This window comes from Lemur catta, chromosome 1 (assembly GCF_020740605.2).
Source record: "Lemur catta isolate mLemCat1 chromosome 1, mLemCat1.pri, whole genome shotgun sequence".
NCBI classification, from domain to species: domain Eukaryota; kingdom Metazoa; phylum Chordata; class Mammalia; order Primates; family Lemuridae; genus Lemur; species Lemur catta.
Window position 1 is genome coordinate 175,254,710 of NC_059128.1, and position 27,457 is coordinate 175,282,166.

The following is a 27,457-nucleotide window of genomic DNA, read 5'->3' on the forward strand; positions in this document are numbered from 1 at the left end:
AGCCTCCCAGAGTGCTAGGATTACAGGCGTGAGCCACCTCGCCCGGCCCATTACCCTCTTCTTTATCTACTTAATTATTTACATAGAAAATCATGGCTGTTCAAATTATCCTCTGACTCGCTCGGGAACTTATTCCCTGAGTGTTTACTCTGTTTATTCTAATTGATCTTCCCCTCTCAGGCTGCTAGAAAGTCTTGGTGTGTTTTTATTTTTCATTGTTGGCTTCTTAGGACTTAAGACTGCTTGTTGGACCACCCTCTGTGATAACAGTGGTGTACGTGCAGGAGGTAGGCCAGTGGTGTACAAGCAGGTGCCTGGAGGAGGCCACCCTTTTACCAGTAACCCAGGAGATCAGGTTCACTCACGCAGAGCCAGTGTCAACCTGCTAACCCATTTCTACACCCAAGATCCACAGATTTCTATAACCCAAAACTTTTTTTAATGATTCATAGTTTTACAGTCTCCATCTCAAGACTTCTTTGAAGCTAGAATCTAGGTGCTCATGCTACTTATGGTGGGGAAAGATTAGTATCTGTTATTTCTGTGGAGTCTGCACAGAGCTCAAAGCTTCACCAGTACTCAGTTGCTTATAGGAACCAAGAGCTCTTTGCCTTAGCAAAATCAGATAAACTGGAGTAATACGGGGCAAGAAAGCCAAGTTAAGTTCACCACTTTCCCAGAATCCACTGCTGACCTTCATGATTTTAGGGTGATTGTAATGTTAAGTTTTGAAATGACTGTTCTAGGGCCAAGTCACTCACCTCTAAACCTTAGTCTGTTCTTTTGTACAATAAGGATGTTAAATGATTCCTGAAGTCTCTTTCCACAAAAATATCCTACAATTTTATTGTTATTTTAAATAATCCTTTTTTCATCTAAAAGCAATGTACACACATTGTCTGGATCCTTGGTCAAAGAAAGCAGCTATAAAAAATTTTATGAGACAGCTTGGGAAATTTTGACCTAACCATATATTTGAAAGCATTTCAAAATAATATTAGTTTTCCATTGTTGCTGTAACAAAGTATCACAAATTTAGTGGCTTAAAACACCACAGATTCATTATGGTTCTATAAATCAGAAGTCTAACACAAGTCTCACTGGGATAAAATCAAAGTGTCAGCAGAGCTGCAGTCCTTTCTGGAGGCTCTAAGAGATAATCAGTTTTCTTACCATTTCCAGCTTCCAGAGTCCATCCACATTCCTTGGCTCGTAGCCCACTCTCTCCATTTTCAAAGTCAGCAACATTATATCTCTTTGTGCCTTTCATAGTCACATCTTCCTCTAATTGCAGCCAGGAAAGGTTCCCCAATTTTTAGAAAGGCGTGTGATTAGATTAGGCCCACTCAGATAATCCTGGGTAATCTCCACATTTCAAGGCTCTTAACTTTAATCACATCTGCAAATCCCTTTTTGCCATGTATGGTAACATAGTCACAGGTTTTAGAGATTAGGGAATGGACACCTTTAGAGGGCCATTATATTGGTTACCACAAACATTACCATTAATATTTCAAAGTATGATGATGGCATTGTGGTTATGTTTAAAACCATATATTTAAAGCAGAAGTTTATTTATGGCTGCCTTATTTGAACAAAGATCCAGATAAGATCTGTACATCCCATTTAGATGACATAAGAAGTGTTTAAAATAGGACATTTTTTTTTTGCTGTAAAAACAATTCTAGCTAATAATTTGGAAGAAATGCTAGAAAATAATCACAATTTCTAATACAACTAATAAGTTCAAACAATAAGCATCAGTAGATGAAACCATTACATGAAAGTTTCATGGGGAAAGTCAAAAGCAGGAATCAGGCTTTCACCACCTGAACCCACTGATGACACTTAGCATCACTAAAAGTTGACACCCACACTTTCAGTGTGACTGAAAGTCATTGTGTGACTTACAATATGATGCAACATGATATACAAAGCATTATCTGTATGGTTTTCTTGTAAAAACAGGTGAACCTGAATCTAATCAAGATTCTTTGAAGCTAACTGTCACAGAAATATGAGGATACTAGAACAATTAAATAATCCAATAGGAAGTAAATAAATCTAGAATGTGAGACATCTTATAGAACTGATCCAATTTCCTCAATAATAGCACAAAAAGAAAAGGTAGGAGGGAGCACTGCTCTGGATTAAAGGAGAATGCAGAGATGTGATAACTAAATGTCTCTTGGGAACCTTGTTTGGGTTCTGATTAAAGGCAACGGGCAAAAATCAAGAAAATTTCAATGTGGGTTGAGTATAAGATGATAACCAATAGATTATGGAAAATTTTTGAGGTTTGATAATGGCTTCATGGTTACTTAAGAACAATTTCCATAATTTTAAAGATGCATACTAAAATACATAGGAGTAAAATGACAATGTCTGAGATTTACTTTAAAAAATTACTACCTTTCATTTATGAAAACAGATGTAAAACTGTAGTTGTGTATTATTCAAAGCAAAATTACCATGTTACATATATTACACTCCCAATTTTAACCAAACAACTCACAAATGAATGTGGTTGGTCAGGGGAGCATTCCACTAACCAAGTATGCAGATTCATGGAAATCTATTCTTATTATCAGGAAAACAAGCAAAAAGGTACATGTCTCACTGTATTATGGTGATGGTAAAACAGTAGTCCCACATTAGTATAACATAAAAATGATAACAATATAACAATAAAATAGCACATATTATCTCATTTAATCCTTATAAAGCACCCCTAAAGTAAATCTTATATCCCCATTTTATAGACAGAGAAACTGAGTCTCAGTTGGGTCAAATAGAATGAGGATTTAAACATGGCCTGTCCCATACCATGGACAGTATTCTTAATCAATATTCAATGACTGCTCTATTTATTCAATAAATATTTACTAGGTATCATGCAAAACTCAATTGGCCTTTTGTATTTTGAAACATCTGTACATGCTTTCTTAGGTCTATTTAGTGCTGAATGGATCACATTAAGCACTACATGTATTTTGCCTTGTTTAGTTGGAGAACAGAACTAATAATTTACATCAACTAAGTTTTTAAAATCTAAACTTGATGAAAAGAGTTATGGACTGTATTTTCCAACTGGCTACACAGGTAGTCTCTATTTACTGCTAATAAATATTTATTTCTAATGTTGAGTCTACACAATTTAAGAACATTAAATGCTTCAACCACTTTCAAACCAGGCTAACATAAATGTCAAGTGTCTTGGATTTGTGACAAGTTTACATAAAACAAAACACTAATGGGCAGTTAAAAAAAATGTCTGAGATTGTCAAGGTTTAAGAACTTGTTGTTTATGTTCTAAGGGAAAGAACACAATTGAGACATTTGGGCAGGACTTTATTTAACCTGCTTTTCCCGAGTCAGAGGCCACAGTATTTACAGTTTAAATGGTACATATATGATATTTAAATTATATAGATATTTACTCTCTTTTCTCTTTGCTTCTAAAGCATGGGCATAAATTAGTTTATGGGTTATAATGCATTGGAACAGAAAAATGAGACTAGAAAAAGGCTTTAGAAAGAAAATTTCAGTCACATTAGTTCAAACTCATAAAAATAAATTGCTTGTATTTCACCACATGGCATAATCTATGCAGTGCATTGTATCTGTACTAAATTCTTACTTATTGTGGTACATGTATGAAGAATCATATTTTTGGCTTCCAACAGTTTAATTTCTCTATTGCTCTATAGCAATGCTGTCCAATAAAAATACAATGCAAGCCACATATATAATTTTAAATTTTCTAGTAGCCATATTAAAAAATTAAAAAGAAAATAGGTGAAATTAATTTTAATAGTATATTTTATTTAACTCAATATTAAATGAATATTAAAATTTCAACATACTGCATAAAATTATTAATGAGATATTTTACTCTTTTCATATTAAGTCTTTGAAATCTAGGGTGTATTTATACTTGCAGCACATATTAATTTGAAGAAGTCATATTTCAAGTGTTCAATAGCCATATGTATCCTGTAACTACCATATTGGACAGAACAACTCTAGAGTATGCCCTACCTATCTGATGTTACCTAAATCATGACACCTTAGATTAGTTCTCTAGGGAGAAAATTGAACAAGTCTATGAAGTAAAAATTATCTTCTAGTTTTGAATACTGGATTAATACTTCTGGAGTTCAAAATAGTGCAGCTGTATTTGAGTCTCAATGCAGCTGCATCATATACAATGAAGACATTTTAATCCAAATAGGAAGCAGGGAAATTGATGAAGTGAGAAAATGCACAGAACACATGTGCCTGAGTGAATGGCTTCCTGGAGACCTTGGAGGAAGTGTCAGTTCTGTAAATACCAGGATGAGTTTCTGGCATCTTTTGGGTGATTATTTAATACTTGATGTAATGTGCTGAGTTCTTCCTTTTCCCAAAGGAAGCTACTATTTTGAACATCTTCCAACCAAGAAAAAACACACTGTTACAACTGCTTCTACAAGTCTGCAAACCATAGCTTGGCATGCTCTGGAAAGTGTTCAGCCACTGACCACTAGGTAAACAGGGAGAAAGAAATATTTGCTACATGGTTGGACAAGAAGACATATATGTTTGTTTTAGTGGATATATCTTTTTTAGGGGACAGAAACCAATATTGCCACTCAGCTATGTGCTGGGAGTCCCACTCTTATCTTGAGTCACTGTCCCTCCCTGGGCCATGAGACACAGTATCCCTGAGGGTGACCTGGCATACTCAACTGCTTCACGTTTCGTATTTGGGAAGAGATCCCCTTTCACACTCTACACTTTGCTCTAGCAGTTGCTTCCTCAAACATATTAATTAATTAATTTAACAGGTATTTATTAAAAGCCTACTGTTCCAGATATGAGAAATATAAGACTGAAAAGACAGGAAAAAAAATCCAAAATAATAGAAAAGGATATCCTCCTACACAAAGAACAAAGAAATAATATAAATAAGTAGTAGATCAACAGTGATTAGTGATATGGAGGAAAGTAAGACAAGGAAAGGGATGGATGGAAAGCACTGTGATTTGGGGGTGACTTGTAGAGGGAGAGGGTGCAATTTTTTATATGATGGGCAAGAAAAGGTCTCATTGAGGTGACATTTTAGCAAAGACCTGAAGAAGGTGATGGGGCAGTTCTGTTTAAGGCACACAGGTATGCTGGAATCCCCAGGTAGCTTTACATACCTTGAAGACCTCCCTCTTTCCTCACTAACCCACATAAAAGCATATTTCAGACTTATTAATCAAAATCATTACCTTGTAGGGTCTACATTTACCAAACTGAGACCCAAGTTGAACTGAGGCCCTCCTGAAAGAGACAGGACGATAGTTTGAGGTCAGAGAGCCCCTTGACAGGGTTTGGCCATTTGCAAAATCAGGTTTATTAACTAAATCATCTATTTCTAGTTGTTAGGGCTTCTGCTCTCTTGCATTTTGTTTCTTTTCTCTCTCCTCCCCACCCTCTGACTCTCCCTTTTCTGTGAGCCCCTGCAGAAGGGCTGGCTCATTGCTTGAGCTCTCTCTGCACTTCTCTCTCCCCTTACACGGCCATTTCCCACACACTGTCTCTTTGGGGGCTCTGCCCTTAATTACCCGCTCATTGCTAAGTGCTGCTGATGACCTTCACATCGTCAGCAAGATCCTCATCAGAAAGGAAATGAGGAAATAAAATTAATCAAATTATAGTCAAATCATCCTAACTAGAGCTAAATGAAAAATTGGCTGAGGAACAGTCTGAAACATGCAGGGAGAATTAGATTTAAGTCTAAATGTGTATCTATCAAAGATAAATATGAATAGATAATAACACCTAGCTAAGATTTAGCTAAGGCTAAATGGGAAAGAATTAATTTTAAAAAGGCCAAGAAATATCAGACCTGGAGAGCATAGGTTCTCTTTCATAAATTAGTGAGTCACGATAATTTAGGCAATAAATGAATAATTGTGGGGTAAGATTAACTAGGTGTTTTAAGGTTGTTGAAGATCTTACATTGCACCAATTTAGCAGAGAGTAGCTTCAGCATGTTTTAATATAACAATTAACTCCCAGTAAAAGAAGGGCATTGAAGTGTTCATGTTCATGTGCAGGTTTCTACTATTTGAGATCATCTCTAGCATTTGTTGAGTTGGGGTTAGAACCCCAGACTGTCTGGGTGGCAGGCTTTGGGTTGACTTTTACTTTCTTTAAAACAAAAGCTTGCTTTAAAATAAAAACTAATCTCACAGAAATAAGAAGCATGGAACATTAGAGCTGGAAGGACATTAGAGCTCTAGTTAAAACTTTTCATTTTACAGATGAAGAGTCAGTTTCTTCATCTGTAAAATAAGGGAGTTGAAAGAGATGAGAGTGAGTATCTTCCACTTCCAAGAACCCATAAAATCTAGAGAGGCTAAGTGGTTGCCCAAAGTTGCACAGCTGGCCCGTGCCAGACTTGGAAAGTGGACCTGGGTCCCGGTATTCTCTTTATGGTTGTGAGCCAATTTTGTATTTAAAAAATTCAGTCAGCTCAGTTGTTTGACACAATGCAGATAAATAAACATCTTACTGAGTTGGATTTTTTTTTTTCTCATTTCAATCAGTTTTCCTGTGTAGTGTAAACATAACCTCAGGGATATGAGCAGCCACAGAAGGAGCAAAGCTTGAACACATCTCAATTGTGTTTAGAGCCAGCTGAGTCACTCAGTAGAATGCACAACAAACTTAGCCTTCAGCATTGGGACAAGGAAATAATGGATGCTGTACTTTTCAACTTGCAGAGTTGTACAAAGGTGACCTGAAATGAGATTTAACCCTGAAAAGGGAATGCCTATGTATGGCAGAAGAGAACAAACTTAACTAATGACAAATCACTAATGGGATAAAAATACTTTTTCCTGATTCCATGCTTCCAGAGGGTGCCAAGAGACTTCTGCATTTCCCTAGGGCTATGTGAACCTAAGGTAAAATCTTCCAGCAATGACATAGTGGCCAGGTCATCCCTCACCCTGGGGATAGAGCAATATATCCCTGCATACCACGCTAGGGCTCTAATCTACGCCATGGGTTCCACACCCGAGATCCACTTTCAGTTCATTCTCTTCCATTATATATTAACCCCCCAAACCATAAGCAAAATAAAACATGACAAACTAAGGAAAATATTTGTGACTTATAGTACAGACAAAGAATTGATATCTGTAATATATTAAGGGCTTCTAAAATTTGAAATGTAAAAGACCAACAACTCTACTGGAAAGCACACCTTATAAATAGTTGGTTTTCAAAAAAAATTCATATGCCCCCTAAACTTATGAACAAATGTTCAACTTATAATAAGAGACGTGCTAAGTCAAACCAAAGGGACATATAAATCCTCACCTATCATGAGGATAAACCCCCAATTTTGATAGCCTACGGCATTGGGAAGACTGTGAAGAACAGGTGCTGGTATGAAAGCAAAATGGTACAAACTTTATGAAGAGGAATTTGGTGTCTAAGAAAATTACAAATCCATTTACCTTTATCTGTTTCTAGAAATATTTCCCAAAGAAACACTGGCAAAATGTGAAAAGCTATTAATTTCAAGTGTATTAATTTCAACACCATTCACAATTGCAAAAGACAAGAAAGAACCTAAATGTCCATTAATAGAGGACTGGTTGAATAAACTATGAAGTATTCTGCAGCTGATAAAGAGAATGACAAAGATCTTTATATGCTGCTATGAAGTAATCTCCAAAATACTGTTAATCAAATAGAAGTAAGGTGAAGAACCATGTGTATGGTAGCGCATAGAATATGTGCATGTTTTTATATCTGCTCAAATTTAAAAATACAAGGGTAAGCTAAAATCTAACCAAAATGGTTGGAAATTAGGGTAGTGGGGACAGGGATGGAAGTTACATTTCTCCTGTTTTGTTTTGTGGTTTTCATTTTGGAATCCTGTCGATATTTAATCTAATTTTAAAACAAAAATTAAAGGCAAAATAAACAAATGAATATTATTGTATATTGACTTGTGGCTTAACCATACAGAGGAATTATTTCAAGTGATTTTAAAACAGAGTAATTTTTAACTGTGTATCACTAGTGGGATATATCGAAAGGTTAACAATGACCACAATGAAATCCTAAGCAGTTTTCAGTTATCATATTTTTATGAATAATAGGTGTATTATGATTTTCAAATCATTATAAGCAAGTAAGAGATTTAATTTAAGCAAGTAAGAGTATATTAATGTGTTGGAAAAAGAAAAGTAGGCAGAACAGAAATGAAAATAAAATTTCAAAGCTGTTATGTAAAATTCCTATAATACAAAATTTTAACTGAAAAATATTAATATGAACATGAAAATATAATATGATATAATTTCTCCTTAAAGACAAAGGTCTAGAAACAATGACCAATCTAGCAGCAATGTAAACTCTTAGTGCCCAGATTGTGGTCTCTAAATAAATTTCACTCTTAGAAAGAACAAAGACTTCTTGAAGAAGTTGCTGATTCCAAATCATGATGCCGAAAATATACAACATAAAGGTGGAATATCTAGTCCTACACAAAAGCAAGAAACCTATCAAAAACTACTGGGATAATAGCAAAAGTACATAGGAGAAACTTGAAGAGGCTCCCATTTGCCAAATATAGAATATTTTGATCATCTAAAAGAATAATGACAACAGTAGATTGAAATATATCAACTATGTAAAAATCCATTGTGTTCATAATGATACTTTTTAAAAACCCCATTTCATTGGTAATACATGCAGGATGTTACACATTATTTTGAAAATTAGTAACTAAAGGCAAAGAATAGATCATTTTCGCTGTGTTTTTTTTTTTTTGGTTGTTTAAATTATACCATCAGGTACTGCAATAATTAAACTTGCAAACTATTTCCTTAAGGAGAGTACAAGGTAATAAATGCAAAAGGTACGATTGAATTAGCATACCATTAGTTTATAAGCTCCAATAAATACTGGATTAAGCAATAACAACAGGTACTAATGCCATAAGCTAAAATAAGGAACTATTAAAATGTAGAGCTTTTCAAATTTTAATATGCATTTGAATCACTTAAATTCTAGTCTCTGATTCACTAGGTCTGGGGTTGAGCATTTATAAAAAGTCAACCTATGGTGCCAATGCTGCTGGTCTGAGGGCCAACCTAAGAAAGAGAAAAGCAGCCCCTGACATGCAAGACTGCCCTGGTACACTGGGCCCTGGTCCTGCTGAACATAAACAACTTCACACAATGACAATGGCAAGTTTACTTATGACCATGATGGATCAAGACAAAAGCATGACTCCTATGTACTCATGCATAACACAAATAATGAACATTGTACAAACCACAAAATTGACCAAACATCCCCCTATTCTGTCTATTATGAGTGACCATTGCTTCTTTACCAAGAGTAGCTTTAGGCTCAACTGAGTCTTTTCTCCTTCCAAAGGAGACTTAACTAAGATGTCCAATTATGGAATTATTCACACTTCCTGATGACATCTAATTCAGAGAAAATCCCTGATTCTTAAAACCTCCCTAAAATCACCAAACATAAACCCAGCTCCTATATTAAGTCCTTTCTAACACCCACTGAGACGTCTCATGGTTCCCCATGGTGAGTATTCTCTCCCACTGCAACGTGTAATAAAATCATCTTGTTCAACTACAGGTGTGTTCAGGTGGTCTTTGCTGGAGTAGCAATTCAGTAATGGTATGGATCAGGCTGACAGCTGAGTCACTAATCACAATTTGCTTCCTGATGTGATACAACAGAAGGCTCACAGCACCACCTTTAAAGTAATCTTGCCAAAAAAGTTGAACCCCAATCTTATTAAGCCTCTAGATCTAACCACGGGAGCATAAAGAACATTTTAAAGAACCATATTCAATTTAATCACAAGACAAATTACCTCTTTTTTCAAAAAAATAAATAAGAAAATAAAAAAAAATAGAGGAGAAACTTACAGATTAAAAGAGGCTCAACAGTCATATAAATCAATTGTAATGTGTAGCCCTTGTTTGGATCCTGATTTGTACAAACAATTATACAAACTAATAATGATAACAATAATGGGAATATTTGAACAGTGACTAAATCTTTGATATTATTAAATAATGATAATATTTTTAGGTTTGACAATGGCAATGATCATTTTTCAAAATATTTACAAATCAGATGATATGATGTCTGGGATTTGCTTTAACATAATCCAGTCATGCTGAGAGGAAATGTGTGTTTGTAGAAGGGGTATAGGTAAAAACATTGGCCACATTTGATAATTGTTGAAGCGCAATTCTTTTTACTATGCTCCCTACTTTGGATATATTTGAAAAGTTCCATAGTAAACAATTTTTAAAAATATTTTAGGTCATTTAATTCAATAGATCATTTTCAAAAGAAGATAGGACATGTTTAATGGAGAAAAATTAAGAACTATAGCTCCAAATGTCTACCTGTTCTGGAGAAATAAACTGCAATGATTTTAAAGAGTCTCTCTCACTACTGAGATTGCTTTCTGACCAATTTCTTAAGTGCTATTAGGATATTCACCTGTTTCTTTTTTGTTACTAACAAATGTGTCAACTGCAAGTGAAGAGGAATAAGGAATTATTATTACGTAGACTTAGGTGATGGTCTTGGGAGAAACATTCAATTTAAATGTTTGAGTCTTTAAAAGAAGGAAACATATTATTTGAGCAATTACCTGGATCAGTAGCAGACATCAGTGAACCAAAAAATAAACAGTCAGTGAAATGAAAGTCTCCATTTTTCAACTGGCCAGCATGTATCATAGCCTTCACAAAACCATACGTAATTAACCTGTTGAAGAGAAAAATAAGATTTTCAAACATCGAGTTAAAACTCCATGTAAACCCATGCTGTTGTAACTAACATTCTAATGTGTATCATGCAAAAATTACCACTCTCCTGCCAACTCAAGCCATGCTAGCTCTCTGTGCACTGTAATCTCTTGCCTATGAAAGACACTTTTACCAAATATCACAATTCATTCACCTGGCAAAAGGTAGCAGAACACTTTATAGTATATTTCAATGAAAACAAGATAAATCTTAAGGATATAAAAAATAATCCATCAAATGTGGCACAGCAAATCATGCCCACAAATACAGCAACTGTGTTGACATCTGTGAATGGATTGCTTTTCAATTTTCCTTGTTTTATCTGCTGGGGTTGTCTGAAAAGAGTTCAAATTTTAAGTCTGTCACTGCGATGAGAAGGAAATTGGCCACTTGCAGGGCACTTAGTCATTTTCGATAGATGAGTCTCCACTACTTCTGGTGTCAGAACACTTCCACACTAGGTAGAGAATGACTGTTAGGTTAGAGCATGTGTTACTTCAATTCACTGTTGAAAATGAATACAGAAATGGTTGTGTTTTGATCTTTCAAGGAAAGGTTTTATAACCTTACTATCCCTACATCATGGAATGCAAATTGTCTATTTTGAATATCATTTGCCATTCTGCAGGTTTTAATTTTTAATTTGTATTATTTAATTGACTGATTGATTTTGCTAAAATCCTAGTAGAGGAAATACAGAGATTAGTGAACTGCACAACAGTATAATTTAAGAACTGTAAGAATCTTTAGAAACTATAGATCATCAAACCAATGGATGTTTAAATATTAATACTTAAATGCATTTAAAGTTAATTTTTTGAAAAATGTTCTGAGGTCACCAGCATGGTTAAAAAGCCTAAAAATCAGATATTAGAAGTTATAATGTCAACAAGCATGCAGACCTTTCAAATTCTATTAAGAAAAATTTCTATGAGAGAATATTTCAGACATACCTGCATTTAAATTCAGGCTCTGCCATTTACTGGCTATATGATTTTAGAGTATTACTAAAACTTTCTGAACCTCAATATTTTTATTCACAAAGTAGGGATAATAGTAGTAGCCCGTAGAGTTGTTTTAAGAATTAACTGAAATAATATATATTTAGTGTGCAGCACATAGTAACTTCTCAATGAGTTCACTGAGGCTAATAATAATGATCAAAATAGCAAGTAGCATTTACTTACGACTTACTTCTTCAAACATTTTAACTCATTTAATCTATACACTACTCTATAAGGTAAGTACTGCTATTTGTATTTTTGAATGAGAAACACATTGTGATTAAGTAATTTGCTTAAGGTGACACAGCTAGTAAGTTATAAGGCCCAGATTTGAATTGAGAGGGTCGGGCTCCAGAGCCTGGACTTTTAACCACCATACTACCATACTATTGTTGCCCAGATCATCAGTTCTATATTTTGTGTGATATCTCATATAATATACTCTTTTTTTTTTTGAAACAGAGTTTCACTCTTTTGCCCTGGCTAGAGTGCCGTGGCATCAACCTAGCTCACAGCAACCTCAAACTCCTGGGCTCAAGTGATCCTCCTGCCTCAGCCTCCTGAGTAGCTGGGATTACAGGCATGCGCCACCATGCCCGGCTAATTTTTCTATATATATTTTTACCTGTCCATATAATTTCTTTCTATTTTTAGTAGAGACAGGGTCTCGCTCTTGCTCAGGCTGGTCTCGAACTCCTGAGCTCAAACGATCTGCCTACCTCAGCCTCCCAGAGTGCTAGGATTACAGGCGTGAGCCACCACGCCCGGCAATATACTCTCAATGACCCCATGAGGTAGTTGTTCTAAGTAGTCTAGAGGGGCAGCAATGCAATATACCTATAAACTGGGAAGGAACACTACCCTCTAAGTTGAACTATTAGGCCAATCCACCACGGGTTACAGCACAGAGGCTCAACATTGCTTTCAGAGTGTGGATTCTAGCATCTTAACCAGGCTGAAGGTATTAAATATCTGAAAGTCTGTGTCAGTGGGACACAGCAGAAGGAGGCAGGAAGAGGCAAGTTCAAGAGGCTTCATTCATGGCAGCTCATCCACACTCACCCAGAGAAGGACACACTGCCAGTTATCAAATATGCAGTCACTTGACAGGTATAGGGTAGCATCATTCAGCTTATTTTTTCATTCAACAGATATTTATTATTGAACCCCTACTATGCGTCAGGCTCTGTGTTAAATGCTTAAGATATATCAGTGAACAAAGATCCCTACCCTCATGGAGCATGCAGTTTAGCAGGATAGATAGCAATCAAAAATAATGAGAAATTTAAATTATATCTGTTATCCACATCACTCTCTGAAGTGGAATCTGCAAGTCTGATCAATACTGGGGCATTATGGACAGTCGTGGCGTTACCAGAGAAATGCTCCTTGATATTCATCCCTCAGCCTTTTCTGGTGTTAGCCCAACTTCAGTATGGTCCTTTCTCATTTGAACTACACTTCCAATGTTGAACATCAATGGGCTCTGGAATCAATATAAACTTTATGATCTGTGATGATATTTCTGAATTCTATACCCATTAGTTAATTTTACAGGCTCTGAGGCTCAGAATTAAAATGACTTGCTCAATTTTGTGTAGAAGCCATTAAATTGGACAATATAAAAAAATATGTATATATACCACCCAGACTTGCCAGGGTTACGTGGAAACTAGAAACCTCATATACTATTGTTGGAAATGAAATTAAAGTCCTCTGGAAGCCAATTGGCAGTTTATTTCAAAAGTATTAATTTTTTAAAATATTCTATAGCTTATTAAATGGTTTCCTATAAATTTATATAAGAAATTAATCAAATATATATCAAAAGGTATATATTTAGGTTACTTCAGATCACTTTTATAGTAGTGAAAAATTCAAAGCAAACTACATGTCTAATGAATAAATAGTAGAACATACATATGAGGGACTAAAATGCAACCATTAAAACTATATGTAAGAATATATATTGGGCACAAAGAAGTAAATTGATAAAACAAATTATAAAGTGATACACAGAATAAATTACACTTGGCACAGAAAAATAAATTATTAAAACAAAATAATGGCAATTTCTAATTTTATAAAAAGTGAATATACTTAGGCATACATATGAATAGAAAAAAGCTAGAAACATATAATCCAATGTTCATGTTAATAGTGGCTATATCATTGAATTAAATGATGTTTTTGCTTTTCTGCATTTTTCCATTTCTTTAAAAATAGCAGCCATAATAAAAATAAACAATATACATTAGAGAATGTTAATATGAACACAATAGACATTTATTATGTCATTTAATCATAATCCTGAGTTAAGTAGTAAAATTATCCTTTTTTAGAAATGAGAAAATTAGGACCCAGAGATGTTAAGTAACTTTTCTAAGGTCACAGACCTGAATTTGAATCCAGACAGTTGGACACCAAAGCCTACACACTTAACCACTGACTCTATGATTCTTTTGAATTCCCTTTGAAATCAGCAGAAACACGCCATGTGTGTGGATGCACCAAAACACACACGCAGTTTGCTTTTTTAAAAAAAGAATGTAAATGACTCATTACTCCAAATTAACTCCTGGACCTAAATTAACTACAATTCTAGTAACTTCCTTGAAATAATAAAAATAAAAATAAAATAAAAAAGCTTAGGCTAGTACAAGCTCATTATGGTTATTGTGTTATTACTAATGTAACAATGGTCATTATCACTGCTAATTATGATAAGCCAATAATTACTCTGGATCTACTATATGTCAGACATGCTTATAAATGGTAGCTATTGTCATTGTTGCTACATTATTATTAATAAAAAACAGTTAGATAGAAATACATTAACTGAGAGACTAAAAAATGAAGCCACCCATTAGCAGCCACCATATTCTCACAGAGAGATATATTCATTCTATTTGCACTTGACGACGGCATTTCAGATGGCTCAGGGTATAGGACAGATGTAGTTCAATGAGGAGACGGAATCTCCCCATCAAGTACAGTGCATGCAGGGCCCTGAAGATGGCAAACCTGAGGGAGCTGTCCTCCAGGGGTCAGTCTGAGGTTAGGGACGGTTTGGGTTACAGGGCTGGGCAGAAGCAGAAACTGCCTCACAAAAAGCAAAAATCATTAATAACATTGATTTTTAACAAATATCCAATTAGTGCTACTCTTTGAAAAACTGTGTTGGTGCTATGGAGAATATAAAGATAGAAATTCATGACCTGCCCTCAAAGAGTAGAGTCTCCCAGGATGGCAGTCATGTAACTCACTCGAATAGAAGGTGTTGGGTAAGAGAGAATTTGGGGCAATGCTCAACACACCCTTTATTGAATGTTCATGATACACATACTGATTTTAAATTTCATGAGTTTGTTTCATACTATTAAAGCTCCATACCTAAAGCCATGTTGTGAAAATGTCTCAAAACAAAAAGTTTCCAAAGTTTCTATTGTTTGGCTGATTTTTAAATATGCCATCTTAATCTTAGTATTTAAAAAAAAAAAATCCTTCCCCTCCTCCTCCTTTTCCTCCTCCTCCCCCTCTTCTTCTTTTTTAAAAATAGCCTTCAAAAATTATAAATAGATAATCAGAAAAAGCATTTTTTTGAATTATTAGGGATAAGCAAAGCAAGTTGTCAGTTTGGAGACAAAGCTGTGTGTACCAGTCACATTAACCATCAGAAGAGCCACATCCCTGCCCATGGATGCATGTGAAACAGGCCACTACATCAGCTTCCTCAGCAGTAGGAAAACCCAGGACCTACAGGTGCTGAAATCAATATGAAAGTTATGATCTGCACCTAAATTTCTGTATTCTATGCCTAAATGTTTTCCTTTGGATAGGTATCTTTCCCTATTTGTTTGTTCATATTTTATGGATAGTTTCAATGCCACATTTTTTTTCCTATGGCATTCATTCAAAGGCAATCCACCACTGGAGAACTCATAAATTCTTAGTTCTGGGCTGGATGAGATTGGGAAGGTCTAGCCAAATTCATTCATTCCTTCCCTTATGAATTTATTAATTTTGACACTCTCATTCATGTAATAAATAATTACCAATAGACATAATTCCTACTCTCAAAGAGCTTATATTCTATTGGAGAAGTCAGTTAATAGGTCATTTATAATTTATTGTTTTATTCATATTGTGGTTAAGTGCTATGGAAAGAAGTACAGAATGTATGCATACATACTTCTACAGCTGGGGAACGTGGAGGGGGGACTTTATTTTATGGGAGTCATCAAAAATTCAATTTTAGAACTGTTGACACTGAGGAGCTAATAAGACAGAATGTTGAATCTAAGGATTAGATCTCAATGAAGAATTTGCTTAGGAGACAGATGTGAGAGCAGATACTGTATGGTGTATATTATCGCAACCTTGAATGTGGATAAAATTCCAGAGAGAGCACACAGTAAAAGAGGGCCCGTGATTGAGGCCTGGGGACTTTTGAGATTTGAAGGGCAGGTTGAGGAGAATGAGCCAACAGAGGATACCAGGAATCAGCCAACGAAGACATGAGTAGAAATTTAGTAGAGTGTCACAGAAGTCAAGGGGAAAAAGTGTTTCAAGAAGGGCATAATAAGTAGGGTTGAATGTTGCCAAGTGAGCCATTTTATTTAGTCATTAAGTGTATGGGTACTAAAACAAGATTAGAATGGGTGGAATGGCCCATGGAAAATGAGAAAATTGAGATAAGCAACATGCTCAACCCTTCTGAGATGTTTGGCTATGAGGGGGGCAGGTCTTTCTCCAGACAGAGAAAGAGGATCGGGGTGAGACTTGAGTTGGTTGCAAAGAGGTAAGGAGATGCTGTGAAGAAGTTCATATTTCATGGGGGCCCCCAAACAGGAGTTACAAAATGACAATTCTGATTTATTAAGATTAGTGGTATGAGGTGGTGCATGTGACTTTGGTAGAATGATAAGGGTCTTAGAGGGTCTATAGGACCATGTTTCCTACAGGAGTCAAAGAAGTGACTCTTGTTTTGTCACTGTTTCTCACACCCCATGTATGTATATTAAGCATTTGCTATCATGAATGTTTTTACTAAGTCCTTTGAGAAATGCAAAGTTGAGTCAGACTCATGATTTCTGCCCTCAGGAAGGAGAGAGAAGTCACCTACATAAGCAGGGCACATGGCAGAAAGGGTTACGTGTCCTATGTGAGGAGCAGATCAAGTTCATAGGGGAGAAGCAGCTTTCTTATACTTAAGGACTCAGGAAAGGCTCTGAAAGGAAGGTGGCATATTTACTGAACCTGAAAGACACATCCAAGTAAGGGGACTGCCCACAATGTTCCATCTATATGTAGGATGTACCAGATTCCAATTTTTTTTTCCCCTAGACTGCAAAACCTTTCCTCCTGAAGGTGTTTTCTTCTTGAAACAGTACAAAACCTAATGTACAAATGAAATCCTTCCTCTGGCAATCCAGGGAACCATCACCATCTGCCACTCAAGTTCCCACCTATGTGTAGTGCAGAGATGAAGGGGAGAGAGGCCTGTCTTCATGGAGTTGTGGCTCTACTTACATATTTTCCCTTAGAGCCCAGTACAGGCTGTTCTGCCCCAAGGAATCTAAAGAGCCTGTGGAGCCCTGCTGTAGATGGAGTGGGTGCTCAGATCTTACAATGCCAGCTGGCCCTCTTGGTCTACTCCACTATTCCCACTGGTCTCCAGACTTTGTTCCTTCTGTTTCATTAGAGGGTTGTGGAGAGAAAGATGATGAGGGAGTCAGTTGGATGGCTTATGGGCATGTTAGAAGAAAATGAGGGGCCAGGTGAAGTCCACTCAGCTCTGCTATGGTGATGGTGAACCCCTGTCCAGTTCCTATATCAGATATCTTGAACAAGGATCCACGAAGACTGCTGACTACCTGCCTCAATCCTCTCTCCTCTAAAAGAGGTGGAGGGAGACAGTCTTTAGAGGACAGGGACAACTGCATCTGATTTTTTCGTCCCTAATCTGAAAGAAGAGGCTGGTCAGGGAATGGGATGGAGGTAGCAAGAAGGCGGGAACCAGGAGGAGAGGTTTCATCGTCAGGGGTGTGAGTGTGTTGATGTCAGGAAATTCTGTGCCAGGACATTCGACCACCCAAAAATTTTGTTTGTAAGGGCCATCACACAAACAACTGTACCACCCCAGTTCTCTCTGTCCAGGCCTCTTCTCTCTTCTTAGCTGTCTTATACCCTGTGGTTCTCAGGGCACTTACCTGTCATTGGAAGGGGACTCACTGGTCCTAAGAATTTAAGATTGTTGTAAGAATAAAAATACATAGGAGAGAGGGAACAAACATTTATTGAGTACCTACTCTGTGCTAAGCACCATAGTAGTGCATTTTATATATTTTTAAATCTTTACACACACACACACACACACACACACACACATACACACCAGTTGAGCATCCATCATGATTCCTATTTTATAAAGGGGGAAACCCAAGAAGTGGTAGAAATGAGATTTAAACACACATTCCTTTTTACTTTTTACTATTTGATACTAAGTAGAAAATTTAAGATAGCTTTGCTTTGGTTACCCAAATTCAAAAAGCCAATTATCATGTTCTCTGTTCCTTGTAGAGTGTCTTTGACATATCACAGTGGGCCATTGTGGCCTAGAAGACATTCCTTTTAGATGTTTAGCTTGGCTGGAAGAGGATATGGAAAGCACCATGTCTTCTGTGATTTCCCAGCAAGCCAATTCTACATCTGGCCTCCTGTGGGCCTAGAAGTGGCCATCACATTTTTTTAAAGAATAGAATAGCCTGCAGACAGATGATTGTGATGACATATACTGTTCTTTAATCACAGCTGGGGTCCCAGGCTCTGGGACCTTGAGACACTTAGAACAAAGTTAAGTGAGTCCACTTCCTTATACTCTGCTGCCCACTTGCCTGCCAACACAACACCTTCCTCGGCCTCGTCTGGAGGTTTCATTTACCCTTGCATTTTGGTGTCAGTTCCTGCTGCTGCAGCAGCCTACACCGCTGCCTGCAGGGGATCAAGCCTCCCTCTGTGAAGTGTTTCAAGGTTCTTAGAGGAAATGTGATATAAATCCCAAGCATGAATATTGAATGGGCATAAATCACAATGCTGACACCCAGTAGGAGGTAGAGATCTACTCAAAGATGAACCACACATAGGTGAGAACATGACGAGGCATCCTGATTGTGTGTCTATCATATCCATGATTGGGGAGCATGCCGGCCCATTCAAGTGTGAAAGGGGATCACTTCCAGGGCCTGCATTCAGCACAGAGTCTCACTCAGCTGCTCTCTGACCCACCTGAAGCTCACCCAGGAGAGAATACGGAGAGAGCAATGAAGGCAGGAGAGAAGCAATGAAAGTAGCGTGAGACTCAGCCACATTCACCGAAGCCACCATGTGCCCCAAATGACAATTGCCCTTGCAGAGTTGGCCAGCCTGCACCAGCATCTTGGGATGTCTGTACCCTAAAATATTCTGAGAAATCTCAGTTCCTCACCTTTCTCAACTCCCTGGGCATCCCGCCTTCTCCTCCTATCAGAAAACCATGCTTAGCTTAGTGCTCACTGGATCTAATCACTGCTTCTCACCTGGATCCCTCTTTCAATTGTGTTCTCAGTGTCTATCCTCTCACCTGATTTACAAAGCTCTTTCCTTTATTTCATCTGGGTCCTAAATTCTACCCACACATTCTCTGTATGCCCCTCTCACCTGACTAATTAGAAAAGAGACACCCCATCTGGGCTGTTCTGCCTTCGGTCCTTTCTGTTCCCATCTCTGTTCCATGCACACATTGCTCAGGCTTGCTAGGTCCAAAGGAGCTAAGAGGATGTGACTTCTGTCCTCTAGGAGCCCACAGCTTGGGAGGAAGGGTAAGCGGCATGTGTAAGTAACTGTTCACCAAGTAAAAAAATAACTAATTCTGTAAAAAAGCTAAAGCTAAAGTGCTAAAGGGTTCAGAGGAGGAAAGGAGAACTATGGTCTTGGGAAGAAGATGTCGGAGGTGAGTCTGTCCTAAAGGACAGATGGTATCAGACGTGGGTTGTGGTGGGAGGAGAGTTACTACAGGGAACTGTAACACGGGCCACCAACACAAGTGAGGGGCAAACACAGGTGTGGAGAGCAAAATTTGGGTAATATCGTTAGATGGATTCCTCCATTGTGTGCTGCTATATTGTCTAATTTAGTGGTCTCAAGTTCTGCTGCACATTAGAATCACATAGGGAGCTTCAAACATCGTGGGGCTCAGGCTGTACCCCCCAGATCAAGCAAATCAGAATCTCCGTAGATGGGACTCAAGCATCGGTATTTTTTAAAGTTCCTCCATTGTTTCAAAATGCAGCTGGGGTCCAGAGCAAGCACTCTAAATCACCACTTCTTGTACTCTAACGTCCAGATCAACCACCTGGGGATTAGGAGGCCTGGGGTGGGGCCTGAGATCTGCATTTCTAATAAAGTCCCAGGTGGGGCTGTTGATCCTGTTCCCAGGCCACACTTTGAGTATGGAACTCTAAATGAGGACACTACGAATTAAGCAAAATAGCTCAGCCATTAGTATGCCCTGATGGTAATTTCCTTAAGGAACAGCACTTTGAATTCACAAATGGAGCTGCCTGAGATGCAATTAATGCAGGTCCACATATAGATAAGCACTCAGTACTCACTGCTCAGTGACTTGGTCTCCCTGCTGATTTGTTGATGAGAAACAATGATTATTGAATAGCATTATTACTGAATAGCATGTGCAGATTCAAGGCACTGTTAACTCATGATTCCAATTTGGAGCTCCTCATAGAAAATGAAAAAAGTGGTGGGAGAGAAGGAGTGAAAGAATGTGTCACTCACTGAAATGTAAAATATAACAGACCTCCATCATCCCTTTGATCTACCGCCTGAGAGAGACTTGTTTTCCCGTGCAGAGACCCACCTTCCCTGACAGTAGGGAAAGAGACTAAGGATTGCTCTGGTTTCATCACATCTGATGCATCTGATGCTGCTTACTGCAAAGCCCTCCCCACTTTTTAAAAGTAGTAAAGAGAATCCTCAAGTTTTTCATTTTAATATTAAAAAAATCCTAGCATAAATTGCATGTTTATTTAGGGAATGCGTGCTGGTTTAGTAAAACAACAGATTGCTTTGGGATGAATTACATCAACTCAGAAGCTCTGACTGGCAGTGCAAACATGTAGATGTATGTGTGTGCATACATATACATACATTATACAGACATATATACACACATACATTTATATACATATACACACATACACACAATCCTTGTTTAATAACAAATAAGGAAGCTTTTGAGTCAAGAATATCTCAAAGTATAAAATGCACCCAGGCAAAACCAGCAAGAGAGGATCCTGCTGCCCTGTGTACTCACGCCCAGGCCTTGGCCATGGCTTTTCACCTTTAAAAACACATGTATGACTGTGACTTCATTTACTCTCATCCCCCTGGGAGGTGGGTAAAATCAAGACTGTTATTCCCTTTTCATAAATGAAGGAACTGCCACAGGGGCTTAGAGGCTTATCCACCGCCCCCTACAGCTTGTGCTCTGCCATTTTTCCTCAAGTATGAAACTGAAACACTATTTGGAATTAGTTGTTTAGATCAGGAAGAAAAAAACCAACTTAGAAATTATTCAATCAAGAATCTCTTATTTTAAAAATATAGAAACCAAGTTCCAACCAGGTTAATGGCTTGGTCACATTAACCCTGGTTGGTAGCAGAACCAGTTTTCTCCTAAAGAGAGTTCACCAGAAATGGCAATTTCCACAGACTCTCTGCTGTCTGAGATTTCAGCAAAGGGAATAAAACCTGTGATTTGAATATAACTTGCCTAATCTATCACTCAAAAAATTTTCCATTTCTTTTCCTGTTCCCTAAAGTATATTTATGTTCTTCAGCTGTACCATTTGAAACCCTAGGGCTCATCGCTGGTTGTACTAGAATGTAAATAACAAGAAAATGCAACTCTGTGAATTTTCCCCAATCAGATCAATTTTCCAGCAAGTAACAAGCTCATAAATAATGTAGGTGCTTTAAACATATTTAGCTCAAATTAAGACGTTATGCTATTTACTCTTTGATTGATGGCTTTAAAATATATCATCTTTATTAGGGACAAGATAGAATGAACAATTTATCTTGTGAGTGGTGAAAATCAACATCAATTCCTTGCCTTGATTCTTCGTTTTCAACCATGTCAATATATTTTGAAACCTTTTAAATCTAAAATGGTGAGCTTCAAATGGCCTATTTTGCTTATGATGCATGTAGTACAACTTGTTACTGAAAATTCCTTTGTACTTGTAAAGCGAACTTCTTTCATAATATTTCAAATCACTTTTAAGAGCAGACTGTTTTTATAGGCTTCTCTTCTAATAACAGAGTTTACTCACTTATAGGAGAAAGCACCAAAATGCTTTAGAGCAGTGGTCCCCTGCTATGGTGAGTTGTATAATTATTTCATTATATATTACAATGTAATAATAATAGAAGTAGAGTGCACAATACATGTAATGTGCTTGAATCATCCCGAAACCTTCCCCCACCCCCGCCCTGATCCATGGAAAAATTATCTTCCACAAAAACGGTCCCTGGTGCCAAAAAGTTTGGGGACCACTGCTTTAGAGGACATTAGAGCAATAAAACATGCACTGTTATGAAGTAATTATCTCCTTATAGATTCTGAGTGTTGAGATCACTACTTCTGTTCCTCACCACCTCAGCAATACAAGTGTCTGTTAAAGAAGGTAATTTGGTTTGCTAAAACTTGTTATGCCTAAGTGTCCCTGACCAAACTCCAGGGCTAGATCTACATGGGGCTAGTACTGACCAGTCTATGGAAACATTTCTGACAATCACCCAGTCATCTGGTCTGCACAATACCACACAACTGTTATAACTTATTCTACATTTATGCCTTTACAACTTGTCCACTAAGCCCCATGCCTTCCCTTTGACATAGGGGCTGGCTTTATACTGTTAGGCATTGAACTGAAATGTAGATAACTTTGCAAGGCCCCATTTGATTTGACTTGAATAAGCTTTGAATTCAGTTATAAGAAAGAGCTTGGTCACGTGAACCATCTGTAGATGAGGGCCAAGAATAAATGGGCCAGTAGTTGATGATTTGATTTCTTAACAACTCTATTCTTCTGGGGAACAAATCACCTGCTATTATCAAGCTTGATTTGATCTTTAAAGACACAACATGGAAAGAATAGGTGCCTCTTCCTTTATAAAAATGAGTTTCAGAGGAAGAGGAAAGAATCAAGTCTATTTATTAAGCCATACAATATATTTTCAATTGAGTGACTAATATATGCCTACCAGCTGGCCAGGTGCTGGGCATAAAATGAAAAAAGATAACGGGCCACCTACTGTGGTAACAGAGAAGTAAATAAACTGTTACAATCCATTGTGATAAGCCACTTTCTAACTCTTCGACCATAGGTAGGTTAGCTATTTCCTCTTTTCTTCAGCTTTCTTGTCCATAAAATGGGCATAATAATAGTCCTCCTTTCATGTTATTACCAGAGAATCACTGCTGAAAGATCTAGGGGGTTCTATAGTTCTTCCAGCTGTCACTTTTGTTGGGAAATATAAAAGACCACTTAGCATTAACCATTTCCCTTAAAGAACCAATGAGCTGAGAAAGGCTCCAGCTTGGGAGCTGTCAAGAGAAGACTTTAATAAGTTATTTTCAGCGTAGAAATATGTTTTCATCTAATTTCACCATAGAAAGTTGCCAAGACCTCACTGGGAAGAGATTGCTTCTCTAAATGGTCCTTAAGAGTGTGGGCAGTTTTGCTGCAGACACGTGTCAGAGTGACCACCTCTCCCAACATCACCATTTCTAGTCTTCAAGTCCCCGGAAGAAAGCAGGGAAGTATCCATGCAGAAGATGGCAAAGGCAGGCTTGCCAGGAAGGCACAAATAGCTTGACAGATTTAGTCATCCACGCAATGAAAATATTCAAGCAAACAACATAATATCCCCAAGGTTCAGTGACGTAACGAGAGAAGTTGATGACTGAAGGTAGATCTATGGCAACAGGAGGGGGAACCTGTATCACTGGAAGCTTATTGTGCACACCTGGGGACATACAGACTCCACTGCATCCAGCACTGGACGGATCTCAGCTAACATCATTTCTTGTTCAAAACACCCCATTTGGAAAATGCCTTTTGAGACAGTGGGGGGTGAGAAATATGTTAGGTGGGCAAGAGTTGTAAGGCTGTGTTTGCTGGCTGGGAGATGGCCAAAACAGAACATGGCACTCCGAGTTGAGAACTGGAAGGTGGACACAGGGAAGAGAAAAAGGGGATTTAATCTGTGTTGCTCTAGAAAGCCAAGAAAAAAATAAGCGATGGACATGCCTGAGAGTCAGATCAGCCTATTGAAAAACTGTCCAAAGAATGCAGTGGGAATGGGCTATTGTGGGAGGTAGTGAGCTTTCTTCCCTGAGAGAATTTAAGCATTTCTTAAGTATTCTGTAGGAAGGATACTGGTTTATTCTATAAAAAGGATACAGATATACTTGGGGTAGCACATTTGGGGGGATGGAGCTAAATGACTTTTAAAGTGATTTCAAACTCTAAAACTTTATGGTTTTATAAAAAACTGAAGATAAAATAAAAGCAATGACTGAGAAAATAAGATAGGAAATTTTGTAATTGATAATATTTTCTAGCTTTAGCCAGTTATCAAAGCAAAAATAAAAACAAGTCTGACAGGATCCAAAACCTGGCACCAGACACTGATTTCATTAACAAGCACTATTTTTCCAAACTTGACAGTAGCTTCTTCACAAATGATCAGTTTGGGATTAGAACGAGAACAGATGAAGTTATCCTTGTCTGTGTCGAATACCTCAACCTTCCAAGGAGATGAAAGGTGACATTTGTAAACTCATGTAACTCCCCAAGAATGGAGAGCAACTCATTTTGCTTTCCCAGATGACCCTAAACAGAATGTCTAGCAGCCTCTCCACTACATTTAATGCCAAGCTCCTTTTCTGGTTTTGAGGAGGACCTGCAGGCACTTCAAACCCACTAGCTCTAAGTCTGAACACAGGATCTTACCCAGAACACTGATGTTACTCCAGTGCCTGCCTCCTTTCTCAGTGAAGCACCAATTCCCACTCAGAAAATTGAAGTCACTTCTAACACATCCCTACCTCCTCATCGTACACGATCCATCATTAAACTCCCATTTTATTTCTTGAATTGGTTTCAAATCCATCCAATATCAAGTCCAGGCTAATGCTCAAAACCCTTTAACAACTTCCCATTGTCCTTAGATTAAATGCCAAAATACTTAAAGTGGTTATGCCTTCCACACCCATTCTCCCCCCTTTTCACCCAACTCTGTGCCCCAAGAGGCTGACCTGCATGGGCTCCAGCAGTGGACAACCTTGCTCTCTTTTGGTTAGATTGGAGCAACGGGGGAGAGGGGGGACTGGTAAGAGATCAGAGTGGGGAAGAAGAGTAAGGTTGGGGTATCTGTTCTTTATTCTTTCAGTCCCCTCTCTTCAGAGTCTATATGGGCTCACTTTGTCCTATGATCAAATGTTACTGCTCCATTCAGGTGGTCCTGTCCACACACTTCTCTCCTCAGGTTCTAGTACCCACTTCATCCCTTTCCCCTTGAGATAGTAATGGTATCCCACTGTTACTAGCCCTGGGAACCTGAACTACCCTTTATGTTATGAACTACCCTGCCCACATCTTTTAAATAGTCTTCAAACATCAAGAAAACTATTCTGGATCCTCCTACAAGAGTCAAAGAAGCTTATTAAAAGCTTGTATAATGCCTATACTTCTTCATAGCACTCACTGTGGTGAGTGTATTAATTGTGTAGTTGATTGTCTTACGTCTGTCTCTCCTGCTAGGAAGAGGGCAGGAAACATTTCTGTCTTAGCCATCCCCAGATATCTGGATTGCTTACGCATAGCTGCTCAAATGAAAGGGATGGTAAGAGTGGAGAGGAGGAGAAGGGAGGGAGGAAGGCCAAGGCAGGAAAGAGAGAGCCCTGGTCAGAATGACAAGAGCCGTCACAAGCCAAGGATTCTCACACTGCAAAGCCAAGAAGTGGGGGCAGCATGGAGTGTCCTCTCCCTGTCATAGAAAACCTGGGGTAGGGTGACATCAGAAAACTGTTTGGAAGGTCCCATTTCCCAAAGACCTTATTTGTCAGAAAGGATATCTTCAATTAAACGCACTTTCTAAATGTGAGGTTTATACCCAAAAGAGTAAATTATCTTCTATCCTACTGCATACTAAGCCACTATAGTCCATAGAAACTTGGCTGGCTGGATTTCACAGAAGTGTTACTTTGAGCTATTTTCAAAGTAGACATGGTGCTTTTTCTTCAAGATTCCCATGTCAGTATTTTTAGGAAAATCATATACTTAGTTTCTTATTAAGTATTATCAGTTAATTATCAGTTCCTATCAAAAAAGAGGTTAATTAGAGTGTCTCATCCCAGAGTCCAGACAAGCAGAGAAGAGTGCACCACTGGCCAGGAGACCAGGCAGGACTCAGGCAAGTTTTGCCTCTCATGAAGTTGTGAGAACTGAGAGGAGGGAGGACACTTAGAAGAAGCATCCTACGGAAGTTCTAGGTCAGCGTTAGGAAATCAGTCCAGAATGGCACTGTCAGTTCAAATGATGATGGACAAAGGATTGCAGTAAAATTTAAAAAAAAATCAATCATCAAATAAGCAAGCAAGCAAGGTGATGACCCCGGGGGAGGTGCTGAGTGAGGGAATGTGGGGCAGGCAGAAGGAAAGAAAAGAGAGACAGTTACAGAGGGACAGTGTAGGAAGTTACTAAAGCTCTTTATGTGGCTTTTTGCTGCTGCCTTGGAGAGGTCTGTGGGAGGGAACAGCAATGTGTTCACTGACCACAACTAGTGAGACCAGGAATGGGCAAAGGAGGGAGGCAAGAGAGGCAAGATGGAGAGAGAGAACTGCAAATGAATCACAGCCTTCAGCTGCTTAACAATTAGTAGCTCCTAGAGCTTAAAAAGCCTCCTCTGGTCCCTCCCAGGGTGGGTGTGTGATAATGGAGCCTCTCTATGGGGTATCAGGGATGTCCTTACTCTAAACATAACCTCATACAATTATCAGGGCTTCTCAAACTCTGATGTGCAGACCAGTCGCTTAAGGATCTTGCTAAAATGCAGACTATGAGTAGATCTGGGGTGGGGTCTGAGATTCCAAATTCTAATAGTCCCAGGTGATACCAATGCTGCTGGCCATTGGACCACCCTTTATGTAGCAAGGTTCTAAACTACACATACGGTAGTCATTTCCCTATGAGTGGCACTATCTGAGCATGGCTTCTCTCTTTCATTCCTTACCCACCATAGAAATTATTAACTAGTTGAGTGGCAGTGTTTTTAAAATTGTTAGAATTATGGCTAACAATAAAAAGATTATACATAAAAATTAAGACTACCAGCTTCTCTTGGAAAATAACAAGACCTGGCAATGCTGGGCCCTGGAAACAACCCACCGGAGCAGAGCAGTGGCTGCCTCCTTGAGATGAGGACGCATTCCACCCTCGCCACAGTCTGAACTGCTCTTACACCCAGTTGGTTTCA

General features: G+C 38.1%; 1 protein-coding gene across 1 annotated transcript in view; it reads right to left on the minus strand.

Moving 5' to 3' along the window:
* Positions 1-27,457, minus strand: part of SLC9A9 (solute carrier family 9 member A9) — a 530,362-nt gene that overhangs the window by 385,390 nt on the left and 117,515 nt on the right. The window contains exon 5 of the mRNA XM_045539403.1: positions 10,694-10,809. Coding sequence (XP_045395359.1) covers positions 10,694-10,809 — 116 coding nt within the window. The remainder of the gene's footprint in view (positions 1-10,693; positions 10,810-27,457) is intronic.